Here is a 23,937-nt window from a genome sequence, read left to right as displayed (position 1 = left end):
TAAAATTCTGAATTCTTACTATAAAAAGATTTGGCTACAATACAAAACATCTCTGCAATAAAACTACCACATAGCTTAAGCAGCTTATAAGATTTCAGAAATGTCTCCTGAAAGAAATGGGGATGTTTCCTTTTGCCAGGTAAACTCTGAACAGTTGAAGTTAAGGTGCCATAAACTGGACAGAACTAGAAAGGAATATAACATCACCAGAAAAGAACAGCATGTGATGTGGACTTCCTCCAAGTCAAACTGACAGAAAAATAGAATAGCTCTTCAGAAGGAAATGGCACAAGAAAATAATTCTCATGAACAAATCTCTTACTGAAGTCTTGAATAGCTTTCCAGAGAGCACAATCACAAAATGGGTACAGATCATTTATATAACATGTTAAAGGATTCCTTTATGTTACAATACCCTCCTCAAATACAAACACACTTGTAAAACTGTGATTCTCTCAATCAAACATTTCTCTGCTACCACACTCAGCTGCTAGTGGCGCTTGGATGCAAAGGTTTAACTCGCGCTAATCTGGACAAGCCAAGACGGAGACTCTGATTTGGAGACTTAACGGACACCCCTGCCAGTGGGCTGCTGCTGTTGCTGCTACTTGCAGATGCTGCTGAAAGAAAACATATGACATGATGCTGATAATGCCAGAAATCTCTTAACAAAGATTCATTTATAAAACACAAGAAGCAAAAAAAGTAGTTAAGCATTATTCTGCTTTCCAGAGTCTATCAAGCAAGAAACTATAATAGATCAAAAGAACGTAAAGTACTAAAGGGCTTTCCATACTAAAGAATACAGTATTGCCTATTTTCAAACATCCCAGAAGCCAAGGTAATGACACCAAAACTTTACCATGAAAGCTGAAATAGGAAAGTTGGGAGCAAATAACACTGGTTATAAAGGTATAAAGAAATACATACAATTATAATTTCTAAAGTAATAAAAAAAACTAATACATTTTTTACAGTCCTGTAATTTTTATAATTACTCCTTTAAAAAGTCTATTTTTCAATTATTAAATAACTTTATAAATGGCAAATACTGTTTTTATTTATTTATACTGGTTTCATTTATACCATCACTGTAATGTAGCAATTATTTCCATATAATATTAAATTTCAATATTTATCCACATTAATGTTCATAGTTGATGATGACTATAGTTGCTAGACTATAAAGGGATTATACATTTAAAAGAAAAAATTAAACCTGCTACCCCATAACCCAGAGAGTACTGGATTATATTGCTTTATTGTTTTCTAGTGTGAGAGATATAAAATAGTATTTTATTATTTTAATTTACGTCTTCATAATTACCAGTAAGACTGAAACTTTTTTCATATTTTCTAGCATTGGTATGTTTATGTCCCTGGCTCATTTTCCCTTTGGGGTCTTGGGAGTCTTCTCATATTTGTATAAGGCAGTTAATAAACTGGCAACTTGAGGGCCAAATTAGCTCACAGATACATTGCTTGGTCCACATGGTTTTAAGAAATTAGGAGATTTCATATTAAAACCTGGATATCTGGCTTCTCTTGAAAAAAATCAGATCTGGAAATACCAAGCCCATAATCCGACATGGAAACAATCAGATGGAGCTGACTGGCAGCTGCTTCCTTCAAAAGGGGCATGAGCTCCCAAGTCTAACCAACCCTGACTCACACAAGTCTATTACATGGGCCCAGTGAACACATTTACACCACTTGCCTGACCCTGGAATGCACTGAATCTATAAGCACATTGTGCTTCATGGCATTAATTCTTTATCCATCATTCCATTATTTCCTTTGTATCTTTTTGATTATGCTTTTTAATTTCTATAGTCATATCATTTCTTTTAAATTTCTTTCATTGGGGATTCACTAATATTGTTGGAAGAAATATACAAAGGGATACTCTTTGAATGATAGGACATCATTATTTTAGGAATTAATCTTCTCTCCTTTCCTTCTCCAAAAAACTTTTAAGTCCTTATTAAAAATCTTAGAATTTTTAAACCAGAAAGGACTTTAAAGCTTATATTAGCTCCTGATAGTTCATGTGAGGAAATGAAAACTCAGATAAAATAAGTCATCGTGCAGCCTCACAGATCAGGCCTAAATCTATCTGTGAATACCCAGTCATTTTTAACTGGGCCACTCCAAAAAGTCACTCAAAGTAGTCAAGTAAAACCAGAGTAGATCTGAAGAAACATGAAGAGGAGACACATGAAGAAAGATATACCAGACAGACGAAACTGGATAAAGAGAAGCCCTGACAGAAGAACACGTACAATGTGTTTGAGGGGCAAAAGATGTCTCAATTTCACTGAAGTAGAGGGTTCAGGCAGCTGGAAGAAGGAAAGTAGGTACAGGACTAGTTAGGAAGGCAGCAATAGTTCGGACTCAGATTAGGGTTTTAGTGACATCAAGAAGGGTGAAGGTCAAAGAATTCTTGAAGGATCAGTGAAACTTGGCTGTGGAGTGAAAGAAAATAAAAAGAAGTCAAGTTTGTAAGAGCCAGAGGTTGAGTTTGCTAGGGCATTTGTTAAATGCTGGAATTCCCACATACAGGCCCTGAGGCTTCAGTCAGACTGTGGAGGTCAGCAGGCCCTAAGCAAAACATCTGTTGTCAGAAATATATATTTATATATAAATATATGTCAGGAATCTCAAATGTTTATACCCTTTGACATTGTAATTTTTCTACTAGAAATTTTACCCAAAGAAAATAATCAGAAATTTGCCCACAGATTTCTAAAATAGGTATGCTTGTGTTTATTACAAGCTTATTTATAGCACAAAAAAATCATAAATGACCTGGATATTTAATAATAATGGTATGGTTAAATAAAAGATGACTAGATGCAGCAACCAGAAACTTTGGTTTTGAGGAATATGTAATAAAATGGGGAAATGTTCATATATAACATATATAGCACTAGGGAAAAATCTACCAGCGGTCATTTTCTAAGCTCTTGCCCTTGATCATAAATATACCATACCTGGCGGCACCCACTTAGGTCTCTTGCTTTCAGCTGAAGGACTGCGTATTTGTAATGGCTTTCTAGAGGCCTCTGAAGAAAGAGAAAGCTTTTTTGATGAGGACTGAGATTCTGATTTGACAGCAGCTGGAGCAGAGTCTACTGAAGTCACTTATTTGAAAAATATACATAAAAAAGTTTGTTATATAGAAGAAGACACAGTTTAAATCTAGCATGTACATGTAAAAATTATAAAGCTACATAATCTTATAAAAATTAAAAAGGCAATATCACAAACTTGAAAACTGATTAATAAATCAAGAAACATTTATCGAGAGCCTAAGAATAGCCATCTTTTATGAGCGTTTATATGCCGGGTAGTGTGGTAAGCATATCACACATGTTACCTTTAATCTTTTAAAACAACTCTGATACAGATATTACTATCCCCACTGTCAGATAAGGAAACAATCTGCCTGTAGCGTGATAGCTAGTAAGTGTCTGAGCTGGGATTAGAAACCAGGTTTACCTCCAAAGTCCATACTTGTAACCATTACACAATAGTGTCTCATCAGTATGTGTCAGTGAGGCAATATATTAAGCTCTAGGGTTACAAAGAGTTTAACTCATGGATCTTGCTCCCAAGGACTTTATGGTCCAGTCACTGGACTCTCGTAGGAAGGACAGGAACATAAAGAGATGTGCATAATGCAGTGTGATAAGGGATATGACAGACTAGAAATATGCCCAGTATGAAGGGAAATAATCTGGGTGTATGTGTTTAGAAGTTGCAGCGAGGGAGGTCAAGATGGTCTGAGGCAAGTCAAGGCTAAATAGTAAAGATGAGTTGAGGGAAGTATTCCAGGCAAAGGGAGTAGAGCGTGTAAAGCTGGAAAATGCACCAAGTTCTAGGACCAGTACTGGTTCAATGTGGCTGGAGCAGGAATCTCAAAGATAAAAACGGTGAGAGATATAGACAGGGTGCAGATCGTTTCTGAAGAGCTTTGCAAACCACATAAAGGAGTGTCTGGCTAGTCACAATCATGTATTAATTTTTCTCAGGAATGACTTTCATTTTAAAACGTCTTGCTGGTGGTAGTGTAGGGCAAGTAGACCACTTAGAAGGGTATTATGGTAATCAGGTGAGAAGTGATAGGGGCCTGAACTAAGGTGGAAAAGAGAAGGGAAAATAGCGCATTAGATATATTTTAGCCATTAGGTGGAGGCAGGCAGTGATGAAGATGAAGACATAATCCATGACTTGCAAGTTCTTGTCATGGCCACATTGTTTTACGGTGCCATTTACCTAGAGAATGAACACAAGAATGGGAGCAGGTTGTAGGTTTTGGTCTTTTTTTTTTTTTTAGGTCAGGAGGAGGAACGAAGGGAGGAGGAGAGGTAGAATGTATATTCACTTTCAGATAATGCTTGTTTTGAGATACCTAAGGGGTATCTACATGTATGTGAATATGAACATTTTCACTACAGACATATCTCCTAGATCAGCAATGTCCAAAAGAACTTTCTGTGATGACAGAAATGTTCCATATTTTGTGCTGTCCAATACGGTAGCCCCTACCCATATACAGTTACTGTGTACTTGAAATGTGGCTAGCAAAACAGAGGAACTTATTTTTAAATTTATTTAATTAACTTTAATGTAATATAGCCACATGTGGATAGGGGCTACCATATTGGACAGCACAGCTCTCAAAATTTTCTGTATCAAGGGAAAAAATATGATGTGTGCTAGGCTCTCAAAGGTTACTACTCAATACATTATTTAGTAGGACTAAAAGATAACCCATTTTTCCTAGTCCTTAATCCTATTACTTAGTGGTCAAATTTTACTTCTAATATTTTAAATTTATCTTCCTTGTAAAGTAACTTGCTCTAAGGTATATATAAAAGACTTTAAAATGGAAACTGAAATTTTATTTTTAGTTATTAGCGTGTCTTGGTGAAGTCTAAACATCTAAATGTAAAATACACTCACATCGTTAATGACATTTTCACATTATTATAGCTTGTGGTAGGGAGAACAATGGCCCCTCAAAGATGTCTATATGCTAATTGTCAGAACATGTGAATATGTTACCTCACATGGCAAAGGGACTTTGCAGATGGAATTAAGTTAAGAATCTTGAGATGGGGATATTATCCTGAATTATTTGGATGAGACCAATGCAATTACAAGGGTCCTTGTAAGTAAATGTGGGAAGCGGAGAATCAGTCACGTGCCATGAAGTGAAAAAGTCCCTACCATTGCTCACTTTGAAAATGGAAGGGGCCATGAGCCAAGACATGCAGGCGCCCTCTAGGAGCTAGAAAAGGGAAGAGAGTGGATTCTCCCCTAACACATCCACAAAGGAGCATAGCCTGCTGACGGCTTGATTTTAGCCCAGTGAAAACCATTTTGAACTTCTGACCCTCAGAACTGCAAAATAGTAAGTATATGTTAAGACACTAAGTTTGTGGTAATTTGTTATAACAGCAATAGGAAACTAATATACAGTTATCCCTAAAAGCCCCTGCATTTAAAATCTAATTTCTGAAAACCAGATGAATTTGATGAATTTTTCAATTTAAGAAAACATTCTAATTAAAACCTTATTCAGAATACAGCAGAGTATATAATATATATTGATATGACTCAGTCAGTATTTAATTCTTATTAAGCACTAAGTACCATGCTATTTAAGATGAGAAAAACTCCTATTAATAAATGGAAAGTCTGAATAATGGAACTTTTAGTAAAAAATAGTGTATACATTAAAAAACTGAGACATAAAAATTGGTATCAATAAATAAATTTAGTTAATGTTTATTTTATAAGTCCATCATATATTATATAAACTCAAAAATATCCTAATTTATTTTACACAAGAAACAGGCATTCCATGTTCAAGTTATAAATTCCAAGTTTTATTGTAAAAGTAGTTTCTAACAGAATTTGTTTTAGAGAAAAAATAACAAAAAGCCAAAAATGGGCCCCAAACATGAGGAAAAAGAGCTCTCAAATCAGACTAAGTTAAGCACAAAAACACGAAATTAGAATCACGCAAACTTCCCTGTTTAATTGCCTGGAGAAAATGAGGTCCAGTGGACAGAGCTCAGACTCTGAATGGACAAACCCAGGTTCCAATTCTAGCCCTTCACTTGTTAGAGGTCAGATATCCAAAAAATTATTTAACCTCTCTGAGCTTCAGTTTTCTCACCATAAAATGCAGGTGACACTGCAGAGGGTGGCTGTGAGCACTACAGCAAAGTATGACACAGTGTGGTGGGGCTCAGTATTCTAGCTGCTTTTCTCCTTTCCCCAATCCTACGCTGCTTTCTTTTATGTATTTTAACTAGAAATGAACATTAGCAACATGTTAAAGAGAACAAAGGACAAGATAAGAAAAATACAGCAAACAAACAAAATACATTTTCTTTATAAAAGTAAGTGTTTTGGACCAAGCTTACCCAAAGCCCTACCTACATTTAGATTTAGATTTCTTCTGTTTCTGTTCTATTGGGGATTTTATCTTCACTTCTTTCTTTTTAATTTCTTTAACTTTACTTTTTCTCATAGTGAATTCTTCATCATTATTTCCACCCTCTCCAAAATCAGAATCATCCTCAGAATCTTCACCTAAAACAGAAGATTACATACTTCATCTGTGTTCTAAAAAGTGAGACTTCTGTTGCCTCAACTTTATCCGCGGCTTTTGCACCAGATTCTCGTGCACCTTTGTGCTACACCATTTCCCAAGAGAGAATGCTGCAGTGGTTGAGATTGTGGGTGCCTGGGTTTGAATCCTAGCTCCTCCACTTATGTCATGTGACTCAGACAGGTCACTAACTTCATTGCCCCTTGGTTTCCTCACCTAGAAAATGGGGATAACCACAAACCTATGTCATAGGGTTATTGCACAGATTAAATGAGTTAATATGTATTTAAAGCATTTAGAATAACATCTGGCATATCTCAAGCAAAATAGAATTGTTTGCTATTACTACTATCACTATAATTTCCTTTCAGTAATCTTTCCTTCAGATTTTATCGGTTTAATTCAGTAACTTTTGAAAAAAGAATGGTAGAGTATGACAATAGCTAGTCTTTCAAAACAATGACATCTATGGTAATAACAGTATATGTTCCCTTAATCACATAAACTTCAACATTCTGGAAGAGAGACCCATTGGGAATTGAGAAGAGACTAACCACACCACAGTGATCTTAGCTGATAATCTTATATCTGGTTTCATTTGGAAATAGACATACCTTTATTTCCCACAAACTCTTTTCTGTACTACATGGAATGATATAAGCCAGTGATACCATATGGAAAGTTCTGCAGCTGCTCTAGAAAAAAGCATGGCCTAACCTGATAATTAAAAAACCATGGATCAGAAAACCGTGGCTTATAAATAATAAAAATTCTGAAAACTAAGTGTAAATTTGGCTTATAAATAATAAAAACTCTGAAAACTAAGTGTAAATAGTACTATATTCACATAAAACTTTAAAGAAATTTTAATATTATGTACATGCTTATTGCAGAAAATGCTTAAGGCAAAAAATATATAATAAAATGGAAAACAGTACATGGTTATTACAAACACTGTAAACTATATGAAAAAGAAAATCCACTCTCTAACCTCATCACTCAGAGATAACCACTATTTTCCCCACATATTATCTATCTAAAATAATATATTTTATATAAAAATTAAAATATGTATGAAAAATTTCAAACCTACACAACAGCATATAAACCACCATCCAGATTCAATAATTATCAATATTTTGCTACATGTGTTTCATCTATCTCTCTTTTCTTCTTCTTTTCTTTCTTTCTTTCTTTTTTTTTTTTTTTTAGTAGAGACGGGGTCTCACTCTTGCTCAGGCTGGTCTTCAACTCTTGAGATCCCAAGTGATCCTCCTACCTTGGCCTCCCAGAGTGCTAGGATTACAGGCATGAGCCACCAACGCCCGGCCTTTTTCTTTTCCCTTTCCTTCTTGTAGTATATTAAAATAAATCCAAGGCATCATGTCATTACACTCCTACATACTTCCAAATGCATCTCTAAAAAACATGGACGTTTTCTTACACAGCAATGTCATTATCATATCTAGTAATATTAACACTAGTTTCTAAGTATTATCTTCTATCCAGTCTATATTAATCTCTTAATACAGAGCAATACCCTCTCCCTTTTCCCCCAAGCCTATGACTTGCTAAAGTAGCCAGGTCAGTTATCTTGCAGAATGTCCTACATTCTGGACTTTTTCTTCATTGTGGTGTCATTTAACTTATTCTTACATTTTCTGTGAGTTGGAATTCTGTTCTCAAGGCTCAATTAGGTTAGGGCTCACTTTTTTTGGGGGGGGCCAAGAATATACCTCATAGGTGATGCTCTGTACTTCACAATATATTGTGGGTTGTCCCACAAGGGGTGGTTGTCCCACTCTTAGTTGGTTCAGTTGATGGCAGCCTGAATTTGCCATTATAAAGGTCCTCATCAACCTTCCATGAATGATCTCTACCTAAATCAACAATGTCATATGATCTTCAAATTATGATTTCCTTATTCCATGATCTTCTTCACATAAAAGTTTAAAAACAAATAAGAGTAATCAACTCACATATTCATATAATGATTACTGTGCTGTACAGATTAGTCATAAAAGGCCAGCAGATCACATGAAGGCTGTCACAAATAGTAGCTTGCAAATTCAAGTAATTATTTCTTGGAGAGAATCTAGGTTCAGGGAGGGCAAGTAGTGGAGAAAGTTTCTCTAAAATTTCAGAATATATAATCTGGAAGGACAAAACTTTCTATGTATCCCATAGTTCTGGTATTGTATGCGTTCAGTGACTTAGAAATCCTAAGGATTCCTTTCCTGGCTCAAAAGGATAAATGGTGGGAGCTGGCTAATTAACAAGCTTGTCCAGAGATGAGGTCCAACTGAGAAAACAAATTAAATAAAAAAAGAGGTGAGGAGATGGAGTTCCCAGAATCCCAGATCATCAGCATTCCACATTGGAAAATCTGGAAGGCCCACACATTTAAGTTACAGATTTGGGGACTCTTTAGATGGCCTATCTTTGCTGCAATTTTCTCTTTTCTTTCTCTAGTGAAGGTCACAAATAACCTTTTCTCTTCTTATATAAGGCAAACCAATGCAGGGGAAAAACTCTGAAATGTCACTTTTGGGTTGCTTCCACTTCTTGGCTATTATAAATAGTGTTGCTATGAACATGGGTGTGCAAATATCTGTTTGAGACCCTGCTTTCAATTGTTTTGGATATATACTCAGAGTGTGATTGCTGAATTATATGGTACAGGTTAAGTATCCCTCATCTGAAATGCTTGGGACCAGAAGTGTTTTCAGATTTTGAATTTTTTCAGACTTTGGAACATTTGCATTATATAGGTCTAGCATACCAAATTTGGAAATCCAAAATCTGAAATGCTCCAATGAACATTTCCTTTGAGCATCATGTCAGCACTTAAAAAGTTTCAGATTTTGGAGCATTTTGGATTTCAGATTTTCAAATTTGAGATGCTCAACCTGTTCTTCTATTTTTAATTTTCTGAGGAACCACTATACTGTTTTCTATAGCAGTTGCACCATTTTATAACCCCAAAACAGTGCACGAGGGTACTAATTTTTCCTTATCCTCACCAACACTTGTTTTTTTCTGTTTTTTTTTTGTTGTTGTTGTTGTTTGTTTGTTTGATAGTACCCATCCTTATGGGTGTAAGGTGATATCTCATTGTACTTTTGATATTTGTATTTCTCTAATGATTAGCGATGTTGAGCATCTTTTCAGAAGCTTGTTGGCCATTTGTATGTTATCTTTGGAGAAATGTCTATTCAAGTCCTTGGCTATTTACTTTTAAGAACAGAGGGGTTAAAGTCATTATTCAAGTCATTATCACATATAAACTGTATTTTTAAGAAACGGTTCAAGAGAGATTACCTAAAGTTGGAATGCAAATAGCAAAATATTCTTTTTATATATCTATCATACCTCTAGAAACATAACTCATGAATTAGATAAATACAACAAATAAAGCAAGTGATTCATTCCCACATATAGCAAACTTTTAAATTCTTTATTAAAAATAAAGAAATTAATTTGGCTAGCATGCTAAGTACAACTGTAATTTATAATTTCAGAATTGCTTACTGATTTTTCTGACAGTCATGCATCAAATAATTATATTGACATTCCAGGAATGCTATAATCTTTATCCCTGGAAAAGATACTTCAACTGCCAAGGAGTTATTTTGATTATATTGAATTTTTTACATTAAGTAACTTGAAGTTGGGAAGAATTTGGTCTATGCTCTATTATCCTTCTTTCGCTGGCTCCTCCTTTTTGATGCTTCCCTTAAATCAGTGTTTCTCAAAGTAAGATCCATAGACTGACTACCTGCTTTGGAATCACCTGAGTAGAGGAGACTATATTGGGCAGATTTCTGGGCTCCACACCTGTTCTGTGGAATCAGACTCTTTGGAGGTGAGCCCTGCGAATCTGCATCTTATCCAGCTCTTGAGCTGATTCCTAAAATCTGAGAACTGCTGCTTTCAGAGACAGTATTCTTTCAGACTCCTCTCCTCCCCCTTCTCTTCACAGGCTATCTTGCCTATTCCATTAGCTTTAATTATTATTTATGTAATGGTTACTTCTCTTTCCTGAATTTATGTCAGCTAAGTCTTTGCATGGATATTTGGTTGGCCCCTCAAACTCTATTTGCTTATAGCAAAATCTTTTCTCTTATCGGCAAAAACCTGATCCTCCATATATATTTATCTTGGTTATAAGCATTTTCATCTTTGTATTCAGCCAGGTTAGGAACCTTGATGCCATCACTGACTTTCTTTTTCTCCACCCTTCCTAGATGCCAATTCCTGTCATTCTACCTTTGCGATATCTTTGCAATACCTTTCACATTGAGCCCATCTCTACATTCCTGATCCTAGGCCTCCTGTTCACACCTTGAACCACTTCTTAACTAGCACACAACTTGTTAATCACTTTCCTGTGTCCTGTATCTTCAAACTCATCCTTGATACATTTCCAGGTGTTTCCTCCCTAAATCTAAGGTCTTTAAATAATGGTCTATGGAGCAATGGTGCTCTCTCCACAATTTATGAAAGAAAAAAAAAAAGAAATTCAGTTAATAGCATTTTTTTCAATTTTAAGTTTTGTTTCTTTTTTTTTTAAAACCTTTGGTATCAATTTTTTCTCCTTTCTTAACCAGATCATTTCCACTAACTTATAAACAGGGAAGAAATATTAGCCATAAAAATCCTCTTCCCAATATCTTGTTTCTCTGCTATCCTTTACAGCAAAACTCCTCAAAAGGCTGTCTTACACTCACTGTCTCCCATTCTCTTAAACTCAGTTCAGTTGGGCTTTCGTTTCTTTTTCCTTTGAGACAGTGTCTCACTCTGTTGCTCAGGCTAGAATGCAATGGCATCATCACAGCTCACTGTAATCTCAAACTTCTGGGCTCAAGTGATCTTCCTGCCTCAGCCTCCTTAGTAGCTAGGACTACAGGCGTGTGCCACCATACCCAGCTAATTTTCTATTATTTATAGAGACGGGGTTTTGCTATGTTGCTCAGGCTGGTCTCGAACTCCTGGCCTCAAGTGATCTTCCCGTCTTGGCCTCACAAAGTGTCAGGATTACAGGCGTGAGCCACTGTGCCCGGCTATGGGCTGTCATTTCTACCAAGCTCACCAATGACTTGTCAAATCCAGTGGTCAATTCTCAGTTATCTATTAGACCTAACAAGTCATTAACAACTGATTTCTCTTTGAAATATTTCTTCACTTGGCCTTTGGATAGACAGATACCCTTTCTCTCTTGGTTCTGCATTTTTAGCCATTCCTTTTCTAACTCCTTTGCTGAATGTTCTTAATCTTTCTACCTCCAACATTGAGTGTCCCAGAGTGTAGTACGTAGACCTCTTCTCTTCTCTATATACAGTCATCTCAAAGCACTGTGCTAAACCTTTGGGGTATGCAAGCTTCAGGGACACACAGGACAGGACAGTAAAATTCACTGGTGGCATCTGAGGAAAAAGCTTTGTCCAGGAGGTAAACGTTAAGCTGTGCCTTGAAAAATAAGTAACATTTAGATACATTAATGGCCTCCAAGAACTTTTTTACTGAATGTCCACAGAATTAATTTTGAAGTAGGATGTAACTTACCAGATGCAAAGTCTGGTTCAGTGTCATCAGCACTGTCACCATCACTCCCTTCCAAAAGAATCTTCCTCTGCTGTACCACAGCTTTAGATGCTGCTTTTCTTTTCCCTTGAACACCACGAACATCATCTTCCTCAGTAATTTTATCTAAATCTTCAGGAGAGGCATAAAAATCAATGGAAAACTTTTTGTGACAGCTCATATTTCAAGAACTGCAGAGTAGACTCTATTATATTTGTGGCTTTTATTTGTTGAGGTTCATCCCTCCCCTGCTTCTAGTAATAGACTACTTACTGGCCCAATCTGGGTCAATCATAGTATAACAGTCCCCTGGCAACATACTCTGGCTTTAAGGATAAGCCTAAGACCCAAACAGAGAGAATCTTTCCTTAAGAATTTTCAAACTGGAACTGGAAAGATGCAGCCCCTTCTTCACTGATCAATTGCTGCAGACTAGGAGCCATGGGTAGTCATGACCCTCCACCAGGGAAGACAGTGGGTCTGTAGCAAGAGAAACTAAGACTAGAATACAAAGAAACAAAGGCCACTAGACAAAAAGAGACTTGACAAATTTACAGACCTTGGTTCCAGCTATAGTTTTAGGAATTTAAACAAAATTAGAAAAACAGCATTGTTAATGAAAAACATTATTAATGTAACAAAAAACTTACCTAAATAATCACTGGTCACACTGCAATTAGAGATATGAGGAGACTTATTTATTGTTTCTGTTTTACTACTGCCATGTCCTTCGATACCTAAATATAAGGAATAAGAAAGAAAATTCAGGTATACCTTAATCTACCCATGTCTAGAAACAAGAAGATTAGTGCTAAAATGTAATAGCATTTAGATACAGATAAATGATGCCAAACTCAAACTAGCACAGTGATTTTACTCGGAGAGGCTAGCATATGGCTAGAAGTTTGGGCTTCAAAAATCAGACTTAATTCAAATTTGGGCTCCACCACATAAACTGGCTTTATGACCATGGACAAGTTGCTTATCCTAAGACTTCACTTCCTCATCTATAACACGGAGATAAAAATAGCGTTGCTTAGGGTTACTACAGGAGATTAAATGTTGATCCTACATGGAAATTGCTTGTTACAGTGCCCAACACATAGGAAACAGTCAATAAATATTAACTACCACTTCTGTATAGGCAAATCCATGCTTTTACTAATATAAAGACTCTCCAATCATTATAATAACCTTAAAATGATCTAAAGCATTTTAAGAGGCCTTTAAGACATGATAATTTTTACTGGAAAGCAAAATGCAACTTGAACATCCAGGCTCGTAGTCCATGCTTACTTTGAGTGTTAAGCAGAGAGGTATATATGTTTGTATGAGATTTAAGCAGCTGAATAAAGGACTGAATCCAATTGCACCCTCTGCAAATTGACCTATTTATAGTCCAAAGTATTCAAATTTTATTCTTTCCTCTGTGAAAGCCTATCCAATGAAATGACTACAAAAGCAATAAAGAAGGTCTTAAAGCTAAATATACAGAAAATAAAGTTACTTTTATCTTGAGACTTCTGCATATCAACGGTGACTGTTGGCGGTTCCTTCACTGATAAAGCTAGTGCAACTTCTAAGTCTCTCTGGTAGAGCTTGTCATCTAAAGCCATTCTAAAATAGACACACAGATAATAATGAAGTTTTAAAAATAACAACCTCAATTAAAGACCAAAGCTTGAGATTTTCCCAAATTACTATTTAAGAGTTGCTAACCTCACAAACATGTTTTTAAACAAGTCATCATCATTAATTGAACTTTGATGGTAAGACTCCTAAAACATAACAATGTCATGTTATATATAACATAATGGGTTTGGAACAGGAGCAGCATGTGCCTTTACACTTACTGTTCCCTTTAATTGTAATGTCTCTCCTTACTACCAGCTCTATCCAGGTGGGAAGTACCTGCTCAATCTAAAGCAGACTTGGTTCAATCATCACTTCCACTTAGAAATCTTTCGACCTCACCCACACCCCTTTAACATACATTATAGCTCTTATATTAAATGAAAATTATATTGTTTTATATCTGTTCCTCCCAAGCTAGACTTTAACAAATATTTAACCAAGCACTTACTTTGTATAAGGCACTGCACTAGCTAGAATACTAAATGCACCCTCAAGGACTCTGCAATTTAATGAGGGTGGAGAAATAAGACATACTAATAATTATCCCATATAAGGCAGATCATAGTAAGTCTCCCATTCAAGTTGGTCAAAAGTGCTATGGAGCAGAAGAGGAAGAAAAATCAAAGACAGTAAGATAAGGGAAGGTTACATAAAGGAAGAAGCACTGAGGTGTACCTTGAAGGACTTATTATTTCTTTCAAATAACAGTTTTATTGAGATATAATTCACATACCACAAAATTCACCCTTTTAAAGTATACATGGCAGCAGCTTTTACTATATTCACAGAGGTGTGAAACCATCACCACTATCTAATTCCAGAACATTTTCATTACCCATAAAAGAAACCCTTTTCCCATCGGCAGTCACTCCCAATTTACCCCTTCCCAAGTTCTTAGCAACTATTAACTTACTTTATGTTTCTATGGATTTGCATATTCTGGACATTTCATATAAATAAAATCACATAATATGTGGCCTTTTGTGTCTGGCTTCTTTCACGCAGAATAATGTTTTCAAGGTTCATCCATGCTGCAACATACATCAGTAGTCATTTCTTTTTACGGCTGCATAATTAATTCTATTGTATGGACACCACATTTTATTATCTATTCATTAGTTGACAGACATTTAGATTGCTTCCATTTTTGGGCTGTTATGAATAATGTTGCTATGAACATTCACATACAGGTTTTTGTGTGGGCATGTGTTTTCATTTCCCTTGGGAATACACATAGGCGGGGTCATACAGTAACTCTATGTTTAACATTTTGAGGAATCACTGAACTATTTTCCAATTTGGTTGTACCGTGTTACATTCCCATTGGAAATGCATGAGGGTTCCAATTTCTCCACATCATTGTCAACACCTGTTATTGTCTGTCTTTTTGATTACAGTCATGTAGTCGGTGTGAAATATTATTTCACCGTGGTTTTGATTTACATTTCCCCGACTGCTAATGATGTTGAGCATCTTTTCATGTGTTTATTGATCATCCGTGTGTCTTCTTTGAAGAAAGCTCTATTCAAGTCTTTTGAACATTTTTAATTGGGTTACTAGTTTTTTTACTATTGAGTTTTAAGAATTCTTTATATACTCTGGATACAAGTTCCTTATCAGTTATGTGATTTACAAGTATTTTCTCCCATCTGTGGGTTATTTTTTCCCCTCTACTTAAAATGTAGTATAAGAAACTCAAAAACAAAAAGAGGAAAAATGTAAAGAGTATGACATAGGGTAAATTTCTCTGTGCTAATTAACTTTTTATAGAGAAACTTGCAGCAGTGAAATATTACATACCCCATGTTCCATTCATTAATATTCTCCTTCAGCCCATCTCCTCTCCATACTACAAGTTTTGGGTCTCTTCCTTCCCTCACTCTTTTCTCCCTCTTAGTACCAACTAATAGAATTCCATTGTTAGTCTAGAAACTATCTGATCTTCTCACTGCTGGACAAATCTCAACAAGATAAGAAGAAAAATCTTTTATCTGCAGAAAAATATACAGTTTTAAATTTTTTAAAACTGTCCTTACAAATGTAATTTTTAACAAAGAAGTCTTGTAAGATTTGAGGATTTCAGAGACAGGTGCTGGGTCCTGCAAAAGCCAGCCACAACTTATAAACTCTATAATTATTATTGTCTTAATATTTAAGTGATATTTCCTTATATATTTATGAATTTCTTTTTTAAGTCAGAAAGTCAGAAGGAGATTAATAGTTCAACCCTGTTCTCCTACACGCACTAATAAAATATGACCTATGACTCTGCTCAAGTTCTAATTTAAACCCAGGGTTCAAATCTGTGTCTCTTTTAAATTAACACATATAATGTCGTATGTTTACCCTATGTCTTACCTCTCACCTTTTTTTAGGGGTTTTCTCTTGCAGTATGATGTCCTCATTCTGGAGATTCTTCAAGTTAGGTTTTGGTTTGTCTTGTTTTAACTCCTGTGGTCTGGATTTCTTGCTTAAAGGTACAGTTGCAGAAACAAAATCATCTATTCATGTGTGAATTAAAAATAAAAGAAAAAAATTTTCTTAGTATTCATTATATTCATTTCTTGAAATTCATTAGCGTGTGTTTGAATTTTATAGGTTAAGCAAATTGTTTAATTTCTGTGATTTAAAAATCATTATTGGTATTTTGTTTGTCTTTATTCTTGCTCATCTACTTTAACTCCTCTTTGTTTTGGTGGCCTTTATTTTTAAAAATATCTATCTATCAAAAACCAATTCACTATAAAACTTTGTTACAAAGGCAGTGAAGGTAGTATATAAACATCAAAGAAAAAATGATTAATTAAAAACCTGTAAAACCATTAGAAAAATCCATTACCATAAAGACCTTTCTATGATCCTACCAAAGTAACTTCTTAAATTTCTGGCAAAGGGCTGTTCTTTTCCAGGACATTATCGTTTCTCACAGGTTTTTCTGTGCTACCACTCCTCAGAACTCTTGTAGTTCTTCTCTTGACACTCAACATAAAACTGCTGCTATGGAACTTTCAAAACATGAGTGACACATATATACGTACCTTCAGGGTCGATGTTGTCTTAATCACATGCTTTAGCATTTATTAACACATACTGTCCCTTATGCTTCCCCATGTAGGAATACGATAACATGACTTTCTGCAATGCCCTCACTGCCCACTGTTCAGAACACAACTGGCAATTTGTAAATACCTGGTGACAGACCAATGACAGCAATAAAGCCAGAAGTTATATTTTATACTACTTTCTCCCAAGTTGTAGACACACTTAAGACTGTGGCCAAGCCAAAAACAGACTCTTTCAAACCTAGGAATTACTAAATATTTGACTTACAGAAAACTCTGGTGGTCTGAGATAGAAGTATAAAACGCACTTCACAGTATAATGTAATCTAATGCAATGTTTCTCAAACTTTTCAATCACGTCTCTTAAGAGCAGAGACGAGAAAATATATAACTGATATGGCATAGGCTTAAAGTTAACCTTTCTTCAAGGTCTTGTTTCATATTATAATTAATGGGGATTTTACATAATATTCTGTAACACATTTGTATCTCAAAAAGACAATGTGTTCCTTCTTCAGGGAAGGGACAGGATTCAAATCCTGATTTGAGAAACAGACCTGAAATAGTTTAGACCCACAGAGCCATTTTCTTCTGGCCTAGTTCATTTATCACTTACCAACATAATCTTATCAGTGTAATTATTAGCATAATTATCTCAAATACTTAGAAAATTACTTTTCTAGACCTATCTTATATATACTTGGGGAATATGTTCAATATCTGTTATACATGTTGTATAAATTCTGAGGAAATAAATCTCCAAATCTTTAAAACAAAAATAAAAACCTCTACTTACCATCGCTGTCAGAGTCCTCAAACTGTGAGTAATTGACTGGTTTCTTGTGTCTATGACCAAGACAGAAATTTTTCATTAACACAAGTTTCAATTTCTCACTCCATTCCTTAAGCGTATTAATAGTCTCGAAAAAATGAAAATGTGCTTGAATTCTCTCAAAAACACTGAAATCTAGAACATGATTTGCATTTTACAGCAAGGATTTAGCATTAGCTGAAATAGTTATATCTGATAGACCTGATATAGAAAAAAATGAATTCAAATAACTCACAAAGTAAAAATAATCCATTTAATTAACTTATAATTTATAGACTGTTAATTGCTATTGGGCATTTATAAGTTTCTGTTGCTTGTATTCTTTTGTTTTATAAGTGCATTCTATTCTCCTTATTAGATCATAAACTTCTTGACACAAAAAGCCATTTTCTTTTTTTTTTCTCTCTCCACAATACCAAATAATGAAATGGACACTTAAAAATGGCAATCAACTTTGTTCCTGCCATTGGAAACAGATCTTTATACAGGTTGAATATCTCTTATCTGAAATGCTTGGGACCAGAAGTATTTTGAATTTTGTAATTTTTCATATTTTAGAATATTTGCATTATATACTTACCAATTGAGTATCCCAAATCCGAAAATCTGAAATGGCCCAATAAGCATTTCCTTTGAGCGTCATGTCAGCACTCAAAAAGTTCCAGATTTTGGAGCATTTCAGATTTTGGATTTTCAAATTTGCAATGTTCGACCTGTACTACTTTTTCAAAGTGAAAAAAATTAGCTTTAACTGCTTGCAAATAAAGAAAAAAAAAAAACACCAAAGTGAAAAAAAAAAAAAAAGTTATTTTCTTCCTCCCTCCTCTAGACACTAAATAAAACGGTCTTCTAGTTTTCATTTCTATCTTCTGCCAAATGCTCAAGTGTGAATAACCTAGTTTCTTGGTTGTTCTTTTAAATAAAAATGGTGTTCTATGAAAAAGAGGCTAGTTCAGCTCATAACTCAGTTTCACAAACGCTTTTCCTTGAGATAACCATCATACTTCAGTACGTAGAAGTGCTTTATGTGTACTTCCCATTTCCTCCTGTAGAATCTTAAAAAGAAATGTACTCATAAGAATTTGAGAGCTGAATTAAATATGGATAATCCTTTAAAATCAAAAGTCTACTAAAAAGAAAGAAATATATTCAAGGGTTGAGCTATAATGAATATAATAATTCCTACTGCTTTATCAAGCATATTTTTTTTTTTTTTTTTTTTTGAGACAGAGTGTCACTTTGTTGCCCTGGCTAGAGTGAGTGCCGTGGCATCAGCCTCGCTCACAGCAACCTCAAACTCCTGGGCTTAAGCGATCCTACTGCCTCAGCCTCCCGAGTAGCTGGGACTACAGGCATGCGCCACCATGCCCGGCTAATTTTTATATTTTTAGTTGGCCAGATAATTTCTTTCTATTTTTAGTAGAGACGGGGTCTCGCTCTTGCTCAGGCTGGTCTCGAACTCATGACCTTAAGCGATCCACCCACCTCGGCCTCCCAGAGTGCTAGGATTACAGGCGTGAGCCACCGCGCCCGGCCGCATCAAGCATATTCTTAAGTGAACTTGGGATTTTCTTTTTTTCTCTTAGAGTATGGTAGTAAGAATGTAGTGACTACTAGTACAGTTTCGTGCCACTGCCTTCATTTGTGCTGAGGTGCCAACAGTTTCATCATTATTGCAGTGCAAATGACAGAATAGTGAAAAAACCAAATTATCTCAGGCTGGGTGCGGTGGCTCACATGTGTATATAATCCCAGCATTTTGGGAGGCCAAGGCAGGAGGATCGCTTGGGCCCAGAAGTTCAAGACCAGAATGGGCAACATAGTGAGACTTCATCTCTATAAAAAATTTAAAAGCAAAAAAAGCAAATCATGTCTTAGTGTTATTATGAAAAGGGTTTTGACCTCACAGACTTCCTAAGAAGCTTTCAGAGACCCCCAGAGGTCTGCAGACCCTACTTTAACAATACTGCAGTTCAAGACAAAGGGATTATGACTTTGCTATTTGGATCTTTCAAATCCATTTCAAATTTAACATGTCTGAAACAAATCTTGATCCCCTACACTTCCTGAACCTGTTCCTTTTCCTAGCTGTCTACATCTCAGTTAATACACAAATTATCCATTCAGTAGTTCAGAACAAAAATATTGTGGAATCATCCTTGATTTTTTTTCCCCTTTACCTCTACAACCACTTCATCAGCAAGTTCTGTCAGCGGTACCTCTAAAATATGTCCCAAATTCATCTGTTCCAGCCCATGTCCGCTGATAACCCCTTACTCCAAACCACTATAAATGGTATAGTAGCCTCCTAACTCGTTCTTCTGCTTCCATTCTGATCACCCCATCCTTCATTGATTCTCCAACAGCAGCCAGTGACCTTTATAAAAGCAAAATTAGATTTTTCTCCTCTACTTAAAACACTCACTGACTTCCCATTGGTCTTAGAGTAAAATCCGAACTCCATTCTACACTACTTGCTACAGCATTAGTCTGTCCCTCAAACATGGTCAAGTGTAGGGTGTTGACACTCATTCCCTCTTCCCGGATTTCCCCATATTTTTGTCTGGCTAGCTCCTTCTTGTCATTCGTATGTCACTGTACATATTATCTCCTCAGAGAGGCACATTGTAACTACCGTATGTAAAATAGAGTTTTTCTCCTTCCCATTCTACCACATTTCAATGCTTTTTGGTGCCTAACCTCATCTCCCATTGAAGTGTAACCTCCAGCACCTCGTACAGTATAGAAGTAAATATACTGAGTAACTTCACTAAATGAACGGCTGACCCTAGGCTTCCATGGCACTCAACTGTGATAATGTAAAGGAATAGTTTCAAATAGTATAAAGGAGGATCTGGAGTCAGATGATTTAGGTTTGAGTATACTAGCTGTGCAACTCAGGTCCCTTGGCCTTTATGCCTAGCAGTTTTAAATCAATAAAACAGCAATACCTGCTCTTTCTATGTCAAAGAACTACAGTGATGAACAATAAGTAGGCGCTCGGTGAAATGTAAAGCGCTATTCAAAAGCTAACGTAACAAGGTCTTATTGGAATAGGACGGGTAAGAGAAACGGCAATAGCTGCAAAGGAGGCAAAAAGAAGGAAAAAGCTAGGATGCTAGGATTCTTCTAAGCAATGGGCGGCCCTCACTGGAGACTGGAGAGTTTCGCAATAACCAGCCATCCCTCGCTTCGCATCGCTGCCCTCCCGTCTACTCGGCCCTTTCCCCTCGATCCTGTGTAGACATTGCCTACAGCATCTTCTTGTGCTTTTCTTCCCACCCCTGCCGGTTGTCATGAACTACCCACCTCACAGGCCGCACCATGGTCCCCCTTCAAGGCTGGAAATTTGCAGCTCTCAAGTTCTTGTAGGCAGCGGTGGCAGTTTCAATTCCCGCCCAAAACCAGACCCCGCCGCTCCCCCGCCCTCCGCCGCCAGGCTTCCAATCAGCACCAGCCATCCCTGCGGCGGCGCGTGCGCCCTGCCCAAGGCCTCGCTCTTCTGCACCCGGTCCGCCAGAGCCGGGTTTGTGCTTGCTGCTGCACTTTCGTCACAACACCGGCTTTTGCACTGTCTCCGAAATACACAAGAACAGTAGAAATACACTTTCTTGCATTATTAAAATGATTAAATTGAAGCAGGCTGGAAAAAAGGGGCACTAGAACCGAGGAGTTTTCTGCAGGGTGCCAGAAAAGAGAAAAATGTGTGGACGAATCTGTTGTGGCGAATCTGCTGGCTGTAAAAACAAGTCGGTAGGTCTGTGGATGTTGTCTGTGGCCAACTCGGTGACGGTTCCGAGTGTGCGGACAGCTCAGGACTCCAGAACTAGGTGAGATGAACCCCCAAACAAGAGTGAGGAAGGCCCTTCAGACTGAAACGCCTAATGGAGGGGCTCGTCCCCCGTCTCAGCTGGAGCTTCTCAGCCCGGGAGGCTGCCTTCCTTTTCCCCAATGTGAGCCTCAGAGCCCCCGCTCTACGGGCTGTATGTGTTCGTTCCAACCTTCCTCTCGTCCCATTTTTTGTAGGGGAAACCTTCCTTGATTTCACGGTTGCCAAAGCTGAGGCAAGTCTTCAGAATAGATCATTAGCAAAAAAAAAAAAAAAACAGAAACAAAAACAAAACAAACAAAAAAACGAGTAGGGGGAGAAGGAACTTGAAAATATCAATTTATTGAAACACAAGTGTAAATGTTGAGCCGAATATTTGAAGCCAGAGCTGGTGGGTCTGCCTTCTATGACCATCCTTCTATGTGTATTTTCCTAAACATATGTATATATGCATGCATGTGTGTGTGTGAGTATTTGAATATATACTTAGGAGAGGAGTTCCTGCATCAGAGAATAGACATTTCCCACATGGAATCGGTGGTTTTCTAGAGTTGTACAAATTTCCATTGCTTTACATTTAATAAGTGTTATTCAATTAATTCCACGAGTAAAATATAAGTACTCTATCTCTTTGCATTATGGTGTAATACATAGACTAACATTTTTGTGTAAAGCCTACATGGAAATTTGAAAATATAATCTGGATAATTCAACTCAGCAGCCTTTCCCCTCCCTCAAAAATTTCTTTGTCTGTGTTATTTTTATATTTTAGGTGACCTCTTTTTAAAGAGGTCATATTCAACCGTATGAATAATTGCTTGCTCTTTTCTTTATTTTTCCAGTGAGCACCATAAAATAAAAACACCATACAATTAACAAATATTTATTAGTTGTTGCCATTATGTTCCCTGCCTGGCACATGGAATACAACAAGACAGAATTCTTCCACTTAAAGTAGACTGTTTTTCTAATGAGAGTAAAAAGTAGAGTGTAATAGGTGCCATGATTCAGATCAGTATTGGGGACCCAACCCAGTTTTAGGGAGTTAGAAGAGTTTTCCTGGGGGCTATCTAAACTGAGACCTGAAGAATGAGTAGTTGTTATCCAAGGAAATTAAAACCAGTAAGAGTGGTTTTAAGGCAAAGGAAAACGTGTTCAAAAAGGTTGGGAGTGGAAAGAGAGGTTTGGTATTGACAGAAGTTCAGTATGGCTGGAAAATAAAATTGGTGTATTGGGAAGGAGTGGTGCAGTTGCTGAGACAAGAGTCTGGATAAATAAGCAGGGGCACTGTCAACTGGGTTAAAGAGTTTGCATTTTATACTGCGAACAATAGAATGTCATAGATTTTAAGCAGATAAGCAACATGATTAGATAAGCATATTGCTTTTTAATGAAAGATTACTGTGCCTTCAGTGTAGAGAATAATGTGAGAACTGATGTGATGGGGGAAAGCCTAGCAACAGGGAGTCCAGTTAGGAGGCTGGTGAATAAATACATCTTTAATTGATGTTGATTCTTATTCCCTATAAGTAGATTTCCTTCTTTCTGTATTGTGTCTAGTTTGCCTTGTGAGGGTCATTCTGTACTGTTTATTTTCTGTATGTCTTCTTCCCACATGGAAATCTTTCTACTACTTTCTTAACCACCCCAACCAAACACCTCTAAGATCTCCAAGATCGCTGCTTTGTCCCTGATCTGTTTCTTCGACTTTGTTTTCACCCACTGTTTCATAAGCTCTGTATCTGCCCACCTATGCCTCTCTTCCTAAGATTCCTCTTTGCTCTCTTTTCCATGTTCCTGTCCTATTATCAAGAACCCTTCCTGGGAATACAAGTACTTTAAGAGCATAATTTTTTTCTTAAATGAAGTTTAAAAGAAATAGTATTTTCATTTTTTAAAAAAAAAAGCAACTTGTTTTTCGTCATGAAGACGAAAGTGTAGGGATAAACACTCGGAAAAAAACTAGAATAATTGTCTCAGAGTCACACAAATAAAATCTTTGTGTGGTGGAACATTTTCTTAGAAGTGGTACAGCAATAACAAAACATGTTTTTTAATAGACTTACAACCTATTGCTTTTTTTGTTAGTTTTGTAGAAATCTTGTCAAAGAGTATGAAGAAAAACAGAGAAAGATTCTGCAACAGAGAGCGGGAATTTGTGTATGAATTCAAAGTGGGAAGTCAGTGTTTAGAACTGAGGGTGCCACTCCAATTTCCTGTTCAAGAGAATTCCAGTCATTTGCATGGACGCCTGATGCTGCTGCACAATTTACCATGCTTTATAGAAAATGGTGAGTACTGATTTTTTTTATTAATACCACTTTATTATTTTCCTGTAGTCTCTGTTATTAGAAGTGTTTAATTAGAA

The 23,937-nt window shown here is 36.4% G+C and overlaps 2 protein-coding genes across 2 annotated transcripts in view; one reads left to right on the top strand and one right to left on the bottom strand.

Annotated features, from left to right (window-relative positions):
• Positions 1-483: 483 nt before the first annotated feature.
• RAD51AP1 (RAD51 associated protein 1) lies at positions 484-21,066 on the bottom strand. The gene is made up of 10 exons (XM_069490434.1): positions 21,050-21,066; positions 17,705-17,754; positions 16,212-16,347; positions 14,295-14,345; positions 13,719-13,828; positions 12,862-12,948; positions 12,194-12,343; positions 6,457-6,609; positions 2,994-3,143; positions 484-620 (listed from the first exon to the last, which is right to left on the bottom strand). Exons 1-10 carry the CDS (start codon positions 21,064-21,066, stop codon positions 484-486), a joined length of 1,041 nt encoding a protein of 346 aa, XP_069346535.1.
• A 472-nt stretch (positions 21,067-21,538) lies between these two features.
• Positions 21,539-23,937, top strand: part of FERRY3 (FERRY endosomal RAB5 effector complex subunit 3) — a 35,780-nt gene continuing 33,381 nt past the window's right edge. The window contains exons 1-2 of the mRNA XM_069490214.1: positions 21,539-21,570; positions 23,658-23,860. Coding sequence (XP_069346315.1) covers positions 23,683-23,860 — 178 coding nt within the window. The 5' untranslated portion in view covers positions 21,539-21,570; positions 23,658-23,682. The remainder of the gene's footprint in view (positions 21,571-23,657; positions 23,861-23,937) is intronic.

Source organism: Eulemur rufifrons, chromosome 16, assembly GCF_041146395.1.
Source record: "Eulemur rufifrons isolate Redbay chromosome 16, OSU_ERuf_1, whole genome shotgun sequence".
NCBI classification, from domain to species: domain Eukaryota; kingdom Metazoa; phylum Chordata; class Mammalia; order Primates; family Lemuridae; genus Eulemur; species Eulemur rufifrons.
The sequence above is the reverse complement of the archived record's forward strand: the minus strand, read 5'-3'. Positions and strand labels throughout refer to the sequence as shown.